Source organism: Hyla sarda, chromosome 3 (genome assembly GCF_029499605.1).
Source record: "Hyla sarda isolate aHylSar1 chromosome 3, aHylSar1.hap1, whole genome shotgun sequence".
NCBI lineage: Eukaryota > Metazoa > Chordata > Amphibia > Anura > Hylidae > Hyla > Hyla sarda.
In genome coordinates this window covers 4,456,751-4,468,439 of record NC_079191.1, presented here as the reverse complement: position 1 = coordinate 4,468,439, position 11,689 = coordinate 4,456,751, and the positions used below count along the sequence as shown (strand labels likewise).

At 47.3% G+C, this 11,689-nt stretch overlaps 1 protein-coding gene across 2 annotated transcripts; it reads left to right on the top strand.

Moving 5' to 3' along the window:
• Positions 1–769: 769 nt before the first annotated feature.
• Positions 770–11,041, top strand: LOC130361112 (whey acidic protein-like). 2 transcript variants are annotated; one of them, XM_056563680.1, is made up of 8 exons: positions 770–927; positions 6,386–6,535; positions 7,063–7,203; positions 7,307–7,450; positions 9,851–10,000; positions 10,089–10,229; positions 10,333–10,476; positions 10,919–11,041. In XM_056563680.1, exons 1-8 carry the CDS (start codon positions 852–854, stop codon positions 10,930–10,932), a joined length of 960 nt encoding a protein of 319 aa, XP_056419655.1. In that variant the 5' UTR covers positions 770–851; the 3' UTR covers positions 10,933–11,041. The 2 variants fall into 2 exon arrangements, with proteins under 2 accessions (XP_056419655.1, XP_056419656.1); XM_056563681.1 differs by lacking the exon at positions 770–927 and adding an exon at positions 3,159–3,249.
• The last annotated feature ends 648 nt before the right edge of the window (positions 11,042–11,689 follow it).

Sequence of the window (11,689 nt, the reverse complement as noted above, 5' to 3'; positions counted from 1 at the left end):
GCACCAGAGTTCCCCACAGTATCTATAGGTGGCAGCAGAGTGCCCTCACAGTAGGTATAGGCAGCAGCAGAGTTCCCAAACAGTAGGTATTGGCAGCAGCAGAGTTCTCCCACAGTAGGTACAGGCAGCAGTGTTTCCCCAGTATGTTACTAGTGGGACCACCGGGGGCAGTATAAAGCAGTCACGGTTATTAGCTTACTCATGTTTAGTGGCACTGGATGGGTTAATTGATTGCTAAATAGCAATGATGTATGTGGTAATAAAATCCTTAATACACATCTGATGCTCGCTCTCATAGGCGAGAATATCCTATCTCTGCTAACATTCTCGCTCCTGTGCCCTGGAGTTTCTTGGCTTGTTCCGCATCGAGAGGTAAGTCCAGTCCCTTATCTTCCTGCTAGTTCACATACTTTTGGCTATCCTCACCCCCTTTACCTCTTCTATTCTTTTTCTTCTGTTATCTGGTTGCATTCTACACGGTAGCCCCTGGTTTTTCAGTGATATACATGCACCTCAGCACTCTGACAATTGTGTCATGTGACTAGACCAATTTTATCAGCGTATCATTAGGTTTCCACTCTCGGCCTCACCGGTACTCATGTTTATCGTTCTGAACTGACGTTGCGAGACAATTTACAGATTGTTGTATTTCATTCTCTAGTACCTAAGTTTGTATTTCAGTGTTACCTTTTCTTTAAAATCCAATAAAGCTTTACTTTGAAAAAAAAAAAAAATCCTTAATACAATGCTGTTCGTGCGGTTGTGTCACCAGGACAATGTGTGGGTGTGACCAGGATGTCACATGCCACATATATGGTCTCAGGGATCTCTCCACATTGTGATCCGGGGAGATGGAAGCGTCTGCTCGATCCGTCCTCCTGGTCGTTGTCCTCGGCTCGGTGTGTGCCGGATATATATCGGCTGCAGGTCAGTAGAGGAGGATGATGGGATGTGTGGTGGGGGATGTCCTGAGGATATAGATGGGGCAGATGTCTACAAGGGACTTATCCTTTACAGGAATGTTGTCTGAGGGGAGATGTGGGGGGGTAAGAAGGTTGGGCTCCATCTTGCCCGATCCTTTGTTCCCTCAGGAGATCAGCTGGTACCAATGGTGTCTGATGACAGCTTATGTGCCTGTCCCTAAACATCCAGAACTTTTAACCCTATATTGTTGAAGCCACATGGGTGACAATACGAACAATAAACACCATTTATCATTACAGTGACCCCCTGACCTACGATGGCCCCGACATACCATATATATATACAGTGACCCCCCGACCTACGATGGCCCCGACATACCATATATATACAGTGACCCCCTGACCTACGATGGCCCCGACATACCATATATATACAGTGACCCCCCCGACCTACGATGGCCCCGACATACCATATATATATATATACAGTGAACCCCCGACCTACGATGGCCCCGACATAACATATATATACAGTGACCCCTCGACCTACGATGGCCCCGACATACCATATATATACAGTGACCCCCCGACCTACGATGGCCCGACATACAATATATATACAGTGACCCCCCCGATCTACAATGGCCCCGACATACCATATATATATAGTGACCCCCCTGACCTACGATGGCCCCGACATACCATATATATACAGTGACCCCCCGACCTACGATGGCCCCGACATACCATATATATACAGTGACCCCCCCGACCTACGATGGCCCCGACATACAATATATATACAGTGACCCCCCGACCTACGATGGCCCGACATACAATATATATACAGTGACCCCCCCGACCTACAATGGCCCCGACATACCATATATATACAGTGACCCCCCCGACCTACGATGGCCCCGACATACCATATATATACAGTGACCCCCCGACCTACGATGGCCCCGACATACCATATATACAGTGACCCCCTGACCTACGATGGCCCCGACATACTATATATATATACAGTGACCCCCCGACCTACGATGGCCCCGACATACCATATATATACAGTGACCCCCCCGACCTACGATGGCCCCGACATACCATATATATACAGTGACCCCCCCGACCTACGATGGCCCCGACATACCATATATATACAGTGACCCCCCGACCTACGATGGCCCCGACATACCATATATATATACAGTGACCCCCCCGACCTACGATGGCCCCGACATACGATCATTACAACATATGATGCTTTTGTATGTCGGGACCATCGCATAAATGGCTATCCTGCAGCGCAGACTCCTTCTGCTGCCCCCTGATAGCCGTTTACGGTGCCCCGTGTGCTCCGCTGACGATCACTTACCTGTCCTCGGGGCTCCGGCGTGTCCTCTTCGGGATCCCCTTCATCGTCGGCGCTCTCCATCGTAGTCATCACGTCGCTGCGCACGTCGTCCCGTCATCCAATAGGAGCGGCGTGCGTAGCGACGTGATGGCGGCGACGGAGAGCGATGATCCCGGGGAAGCAGAGGCTTTGGCGGAGCGTCGGGGACACCCCGGGGACACGGCGACAGAGATGGACGGCGACATCCCGGGCAGTGGTGACGAGCGGTGACGGTCCGGAGCGGCGGGGACAGGTGAGTACAACTTCCTCTACCAGTGGTCTACAACCTGCAGACCTCCAGATGTTGCAGGCGTTGGCTGTCCGGGCATGCTGGGTGTTGTAGTTTTGCAACATCTGGAGGTCCGCAGGTTGTAGACCACTGTCCTATACTTTACATTGCACGGATCCCTCAACATACGATGGTTTCACCAAACGATGGTCCATTTGGAGCGGATTACCATCATATGTTGAGGGACCACTGTATGTGTCTGTATTTCTTCTTAAAGGGGCAATTATGCCAAACCAATCTCTGGTTGTAAGAATTAAAGGGGTTTTCTGGTCAAGACTTTTTAAATAGCTGGGGCGCAGGCTCTAATAAAGTGCATAAAGAACTTGTAACATAAAGGGGGAGATTTATCAAAACGTGTGCAAAGGAAAAAGTGCCCAGTTGCCCATAGCAACCAATCAGATCGCTTCTTTCCTTTTGCAGAGGCCTTGTTAAAAATGAAAGAAGCGATCTGATTGGTTGCTATGGGCAACTGCACAGGTTTTGATAAATCTCCTCCAAAATGTCTACGAACCTTCTCTTCCGGACCAAAAGGCACCTGCAAGGGTTTAGGATCAATGTCCCCCCGAAGCTGAAACCAAAACTGCTCTCGGCTTCAACCATGGTTCCCACCTCAGTGTCTACCGAGGATTCCCGGGGAGGTGAGAAACCTGATGGCCACATATACAGTACTTAACCTGATCCTCGAGGAGCGACATCCCAAAAGAGCACTTCCTCCTGAAAGATCCTTGTGACGAGTACATCAGGAAGCACAGTGACAAAAAGAATAAATTGTGAGCGGCGTTATACCTCATAGTGACCAGAAGGCCAGGACATGAGAGTGTGGGCAGTGCTGTGCCTCTGTGGGATCCCAGTGCCAGTCAGTTTTGCGCCCTGGAGTCACCACTCCCTACCCCCACCTAGTGGTCAGATCTGGAGGTTCGGGCCCTTTCGTCATTTCTTGGAGCTCCCATATGAACTCCATGTGTACGTATCCTGTCTCCTTGGCATTGACCACAGATACTACGCTTGATCTTAACCTAAAGGAGACGACTGTTTCGGGGTCCTGGCCTCTTTTTGGGTAAATTGTATGGGATACATGAAACTTTTTTTGCCAATAAATGATATAAAGAAATTATTTTACATTAAGAAAACATTTAGGAAAGAGGAGCGTTCACCCCGAGAACTTATTCACCCCGGGAGCAGCGTGTCTCACAAAGTCCTGAAAACAAGGGGGCTAATGACATGAAACAAGGGGGTTAATGACATGAAACAAGGGGGTTAATGACATGAAACAAGGGGGTTAATGACATGAAACAAGGGGGCTAATGACATGGAACAAGGGGGCTAATGAAATGGAACAAGGGGGCTAATGAAATGGAACAAGGGGGCTAATGACATGAAACAAGGGGGCTAATGACATGAAACAAGGGGGTTAATGACATGAAACAAGGGGGCTAATGACATGGAACAAGGGGGCTAATGAAATGGAACAAGGGGGCTAATGAAATGGAACAAGGGGGCTAATGACATGAAACAAGGGGGCTAATGACATGAAACAAGGGGGCTAATGACATGGAACAAGGGGGCTAATGACATGGAACAAGGGGGCTAATGACATGAAACAAGGGGGTTAATGACATGAAACAAGGGGGTTAATGACATGAAACAAGGGGGTTAATGACATGAAACAAGGGGGCTAATGACATGAAACAAGGGGGTTAATGACATGAAACAAGGGGGCTAATGAAATGGAACAAGGGGGCTAATGAAATGGAACAAGGGGGCTAATGACATGAAACAAGGGGGCTAATGACATGAAACAAGGGGGCTAATGACATGGAACAAGGGGGCTAATGACATGGAACAAGGGGGCTAATGAAATGGAACAAGGGGGCTAATGTCATGAAACAAGGGGGCTAATGACATGGAACAAGGGGGCTAATGACATGGAACAAGGGGGCTAATGACATGGAACAAGGGGGCTAATGACATGGAACAAGGGGGCTAATGAAATGGAACAAGGGGGCTAATGTCATGAAACAAGGGTGCGATGAAATGGTACAAGGGGGCTAATGAAATGGTACAAGGGGGCTAATGAAATGGAACAAGGGGGCTAATGAAATGGAACAAGGGGGCTAATGAAATGGAACAAGGGGGCGATGAAATGGAACAAGGGGGCTATTGAAATGGAACAAGGGGACGATGAAATGAAACAAGGGGGCTAATGAAATGGAACAAGGGAGCTAATGACATGAAACAAGGGGGCTAATGAAATGGTACAAGGGGTCTAATGAAATTGAACAAGGGGGCTAATGAAATGAAACAAGGGGGCGATGAAATGAAACAAGGGGGCTAATGAAATTGAACAAGGGGGCGATGAAATGAAACAAGGGGTGATGAAATGGTACCAGGGGGCTAATAAAATGGAACAAGGGAGCTAATAAAATGGAACAAGGGGGCTAATGAAATTGAACAAGGGGGCAATGAAATGAAACAAGGGTGCGATGAAATGGAACAAGGGGGCGATTAAATGGTACTAGGGGGCTTATGAAATGGAACAAGGGGGCTAATGAAATGAAACAAGGGTGCGATGAAATCGAACAAGGGGGCGATTAAATGGTACTAGGGGGCTTATGAAATGGAACAAGGGGGCTAATGAAATGGAACAAGGGGGCTAATGAAATGGAACAAGGGAGCTAATAAAATGGAACAAGGTGGTAATAAAATACCAGTGGGGCTACTTTCTTTAAAGTGGTCCTCCGCCCCTAGACATCTTTTCCCCTATCTAAAGGATCTCCCCGCTGCTGCTCCCGGCGTTCATTTTGTGGAGGCCGCAGTGATGGTTCTGAACCTTCTGGAAGTTTCTTCCATCAGCATGCAGGATCTTTGAAGCTCTTGGTCTCCTCTCTCACCAAGGCCCTTCTCGCCCCCCGATTACCTAGTTTGTTGGGGCAGCAGCTCTAGGAAGTGTCCTGGTTGTTCCTTCTACAATCCTGTCTCTACAGGCAATTCTTTCCACCTCATGACTTGGTTTATGCTCTTTTGTACATTGTCAGCTGTGAGACATTAAATAGAGACCCACCCATTGCAGCACAGCCATGCTCCCTCTGATCACATGACTCGCTCGACATCACGTGACACACAAGCTGTGGATCTGTGTGATGATGAATGCCCATGTGCACCGGTCACATCATCAGGGGGCTTCACACAAATCAGACAGAGCAGCCAAGCGCCCTTTAAGCACCTGACTTGTGATGTATTGTCTCGGGCCGCACAGCAAACTGGGAAATGTCCGAGACAACACTCATTTTGTAGGCTGTAGAAAATAAACTTCCGGGACAAAGAAAGACAAAAGAAATTCGATGCCATCCACCGAACACAAGTGAAGTATATTAGTAACCAGACGAACTCTGCTGCCCCCTGTCTTACATTCAGAGAGACAAAAATCCCAGAATACCCCTTCAATCTCTTTTATCATATTAAAGGGGTACGTCACGCCCCGTCCCATAGACTTGCATAGCGGGGGCAGGGTGTGACATTACACGGGGGCGGAGTCATGACATCACGATACTCCGGCCCCGTGGTAATTACACGGCAGATTCTGAGCTGGCAGCACGGCTTGCAGCTCCCCAAGGTGGGTGCTGAATGCAAGATTACGGGGGTCCCACGCGGTCAGACATCTTATCCCCTATTCTTTGGGTAGGGGATAAGATGTCTAGAGGTGGAGTACCCTCTTAAGGATTTTGTTATTTGTTTCTTTGATATTTCTATCTCAATATTTTATGATCTTTTTAGTGGTGAAATACGAGTGTCCATCTTTTGACCCGTCCATCTGTCTGTTCGCCAAACCTGGCCGGGCCGAGTGCCGCAACGACAGTCAATGTACAAGCCCCAAGAAATGCTGCTGCTCCAACTGTGGCTGGAAATGCATGGATCCGGTGAAAGGTAACACCCCGGTCACATGACAGGAAATATCTGATGTATGAGACCAAGTAGAAGTGAGTATTATGCGTATTTTATTTTGCAATCAGTAAGAATCTGACGTTTCGGTTCAATCCTTGGAACTTCCTCAGAGTTAGATTGCTGCGGAGGTGTGATGAATATGCAGTATGGCTTCCAGCCAGGAAAGAGGTGTATGGAACGCAGCCTGGAGCAGCTAACAGGTGACAGTCTTCTGTTAGCTGCTCCAGGCTGCGTTCCATACACCGAAGCCGTACTACATATTCATCACACCTCCGCAGCAATCTAACTCTGAGGAAGGGATTGGACCGAAACGTCAGATTCTTACTGATTGCAAAATAAAATATGAATAATACTCACTTCTACTTGAGTGCCGAGTCATTTTCTCTACTATTGATGGCCTGGGAACCTACTCGTGCACCGAGAAAATAGGAGAGTGCCATATTTCTCACTATTGATGTATGTGACCTCCAGGACATCTCAGTCACCCAATGTCTTCTCCTTCTATACAGTCAAGACCGGCCGCTGCCCCCTAGTATTCGCAAAATGCAGAATGCCCTATCCAAAACCAACGTGTCACAAAGACTCCGACTGCCCAGGGCTAAAGAAGTGCTGCAGTATCTGTGGATACAACTGCTGGGACCCCGCACCAGGTAGAGTTATTATAAGACATCTCCATGGCCATAGTCTACTCTGTGCTCCACCAGGACCGGAGGCCGACATTCTGCCCGTCTGATGTTTTCTGCCTCTTTACAGAACCGCCTGGAGTTTGTCCCAAAAATGATGGAGAAACGTTGAGTGAACTTCAGTGTTCATCGGTACAATGCTCCCGGGATACAGACTGCAGGGCGAACGAGAAATGCTGCACTTCTGGGGGCGAACAGAAATGTGTGGAGCCAGGTAATAGAGAGGATGGGGGTCTTCATACAATGGGATCTATGAGGAGGCCTGGGGGTCCTATCACATCACAGTGTCCAGATATATCCAGTCACATCACAGTGTCCAGATATAACCAGTCACATCACAGTGTCCAGATATAACCAGTCACATCACAGTGTCCAGATATAAGCAGTCACATCACAGTGTCCAGATATAACCAGTCACATCACATCACAGTGTCCAGATATAACCAGTCACATCACATCACAGTGTCCAGATATAACCAGTCACATCACATCACAGTGTCTAGATATAACCAGTCACATCACATCACAGTGTCCAGATATAACCAGTCACATCACAGTGTCCAGATATAACCAGTCATATCACAGTGTCCAGATATAACCATTCACATCACATCACAGTGTCCAGATATAACCAGTCACATCACAGTGTCCAGATATAACCAGTCACATCACAGTGTCCAGATATAACCAGTCACATCACAGTGTCCAGATATAACCATTCACATCACATCACAGTGTCCAGATATAACCAGTCACATCACATCACAGTGTCCAGATATAACCAGTCACATCACAGTGTCCAGATATAACCAGTCACATCACAGTGTCCAGATATAACCAGTCACATCACAGTGTCCAGATATAACCAATCACATCACAGTGTCCAGATATAACCAGTCACATCACATCACAGTGTCCAGATATAACCAGTCACATCACATCACAGTGTCCAGATATAACCAGTCACATCACATCACAGTGTCCAGATATAACCAGTCACATCACATCACAGTGTCCAGATATAACCAGTCACATCACATTACAGTGTCCAGATATAACCAGTCACATCACATCACAGTGTCCAGATATAACCAGTCACATCACATCACAGTGTCCAGATATAACCAGTCACATCACAGTGTCCAGATATAACCAGTCATATCACAGTGTCCAGATATAACCATTCACATCACATCACAGTGTCCAGATATAACCAGTCACATCACATCACAGTGTCCAGATATAACCAGTCACATCACAGTGTCCAGATATAACCAGTCACATCACAGTGTCCAGATATAACCAGTCACATCACAGTGTCCAGATATAACCATTCACATCACATCACAGTGTCCAGATATAACCAGTCACATCACATCACAGTGTCCAGATATAACCAGTCACATCACATCACAGTGTCCAGATATAACCAGTCACATCACAGTGTCCAGATATAACCAGTCACATCACAGTGTCCAGATATAACCAGTCACATCACAGTGTCCAGATATAACCAGTCACACATCACAGAGCATTTAGAGCTTCGGTTGCAGTGCCATAATCTCCTGACTTCACGGCCACGCCCCCTTATTCCAAGTCTATGGGAGGGGGCGTGATGGCACAAGCGGGGCGTGATTGTGATGCCAGTCATCCAGCACGGAGCGAAGTTCACTCCGGGCACCAGATGTCTGGGGTGCCGCATGAATGGGGATGGGGGATGAGGAATAAGAATTCTAGGGGCGGAGTACCCCTTTTAGAAATACTCTGGGAAAAAGTAATGTGAATGGGCCCTTACATATCTGTCAGTCAACCCAACTGATGATCCTTTAGGTGCTTTTAGCAAACTCCAGACGGAGAGACTTCTTTCTGACCACTCTTCCTTTAATCCCAAAAATTGTGGAGGCCGCAGTGATGGTTCTGAACCTTCAGGAAGTTTCTTCCATCAGCATGCAGGATCTTTGAAGCTCTTGGTCTCCTCTCTCACCAAGGCCCTTCTTGCCCCCCGATTACCTAGTTTGTTGGGGCAGCAGCTCTAGGAAGTGTCCTGGTTGTTCATTCTACAATCCTGTCTCTACAGGCAATTCTTTCCACCTCATGACTTGGTTTATGCTCTTTTGTACATTGTCAGCTGTGAGACATTAAATAGAGACCCACCCATTGCAGCACAGCCATGCTCCCTCTGATCACATGACTCGCTCGACATCACGTGATACACAAGCTGTGGATCTGTGTGATGATGAATGCCCATGTGCGCCGGTCACGTCATCAGGGGGCTTCACACACATCAGACAGACCAGCCAAGCGCCCTTTAAGCACCTGACTTGTGATGTATTGTCTCGGGCCGCACAGCAAACTGGGAGAGGTCCGAGACAACAATCATTTTGTAGGCTGTAGAAAATAAACTTCCGGGACAAAGAAAGACAAAAGAAATTTGATGCCATCCACCGAACACAAGTGAAGTATATTAGTAACCAGACGAACTCTGCTGCCCCCTGTCTTACATTCAGAGAGACAAAAATCCCAGAATACCCCGTAATCTCTTTTATCATTATAAGGATTTTGTTATTTGTTTCTTTGATATTTCATCCATCTCAATATTTTATGATCTTTTTAGAGGTGAAATACGAGTGTCCATATTTTGACCCGGCCATCTGTCTGTTCGCCAAACCTGGCCGGGCCGAGTGCCGCAACGACAGTCAATGTACAAGCCCAAAGAAATGCTGCTGCTCCAACTGTGGCTGGAAATGCATGGATCCGGTGGAAGGTAACACCCCGGTCACATGACAGGAAATATCTGATGTATGTGACCTCCAGGACATCTCAGTCACCCAATGTCTTCTCCTTCTATACAGTCAAGACCGGCCGCTGCCCCCTAGTATTCGCAAAATGCAGAATGCCCTATCCAAAACCAACGTGTCACAAAGACTCCGACTGCCCAGGGCTAAAGAAGTGCTGCAGTATCTGTGGATACAACTGCTGGGACCCCGCACCAGGTAGAGTTATTATAAGACATCTCCATGGCCATAGTCTACTCTGTGCTCCACCAGGACCGGAGGCCGACATTCTGCCCGTCTGATGTTTTCTGCCTCTTTACAGAACCGCCTGGAGTTTGTCCCAAAAATGATGGAGAAACGTTGAGTGAACTTCAGTGTTCATCGGTACAATGCTCCCGGGATACAGACTGCGGGGCGAACGAGAAATGCTGCACTTCTGGGGACGAACAGAAATGTGTGGAGCCAGGTAATAGAGAGGACGGGGGTCTTCATACAATGGGGTGTATGGGGGTCCTATCACATCACAGTGTCCAGATATAACCAGTCACATAACATCACAGTGTCCAGATATAACCGGTCACATCACAGTGTCCAGATATAACCAGTCACATCACATCACAGTGTCCAGATATAACCAGTCACATCACATCACAGTGTCCAGATATAACCAGTCACATCATATCACAGTGTCCAGATATAACCAGTCACATCACAGTGTCCAGATATAACCGGTCACTACACGTCACCAAGATCGCGGGCTCCCCAGCGGCAGGATCCCTGCAGTCTTACACCTTATTCTTTATCCTTTGGATAGGAGATAAGATGTATAAAGCTGGAATACCCCTTTAATGAGTTGGATGTAATATTCTTGTCTGTAAAATAACAAATAGTTTAACCTCTTCCTACAGTTGTCCATGGATGATGATGATGATGAAGATGATGAGAACCTTAGGACTTGGCCAAGTTCACTTTCCATTTCTACAATGATTATTGTCATTAGGAAGTGGAATGAATAAAGTTATTTGATCATCTTGAGGCCTCTGGTCTGGATTAAGTCTTTGTGTATGAGAATTTTTTATGTTGTCCTAATACTGACCGACCTGGAGGTCTCTAAACTATCCCCAAGGACTCAGCCTAGGAGTTTGGGCCCCATCTGGGGGTCTTTATGGCGGCCATGGCTTGGGGGTCTATACACAGTTGTATCCTACTTACCGAGAAAGTTTACATCCCTGCTGAGGTCCTGAGTCTGACACCCATGAGACCCTTTCATGTTTCAGCCTTTGGGTTAGAGATCAACCCCCCCCCCCCCCCCCACCTGGTCTGGGGATTATGAACACCATGAATCTTTTTTTCTTTGATCTTCTCCCTATCCCAGCAGACATAACCAAGCTTTTCATGTCTTCTGAGTGGTGATTGGGGGTCTGCCACTTCGCTCCAAAAACCAAAGGAACAGACAGTAGAAATTCAACCTGACCCTTGTCTCCCCCATCTTCATCTGTCACAGGAAAGTCAAGGGACCGTTATAAATATTAGATGGTTGGTCACTCCAACTGAAAATGAGTTGATTGGTCCAGATCCTACTGTTCAGACCCCTAACGATATCCAGATATATAAACTGGCGAGAAGCAGAGTGGTCCGGCACTAACAAGATTTGGGCTAAACAGGTGTGACTAGCGGAG

Bases quoted from the DNA above. Each gene is read 5' to 3' on its own strand.
- LOC130361112 (XM_056563680.1), top strand. From the start codon at position 852: ATGGAAGCGTCTGCTCGATCCGTCCTCCTGGTCGTTGTCCTCGGCTCG. The intron at 7,204-7,306 runs GTAGAGTTATTA...GCCTCTTTACAG, and splicing joins CTGCTGGGACCCCGCACCAG to AACCGCCTGGAGTTTGTCCC. The intron at 10,230-10,332 runs GTAGAGTTATTA...GCCTCTTTACAG, and splicing joins CTGCTGGGACCCCGCACCAG to AACCGCCTGGAGTTTGTCCC.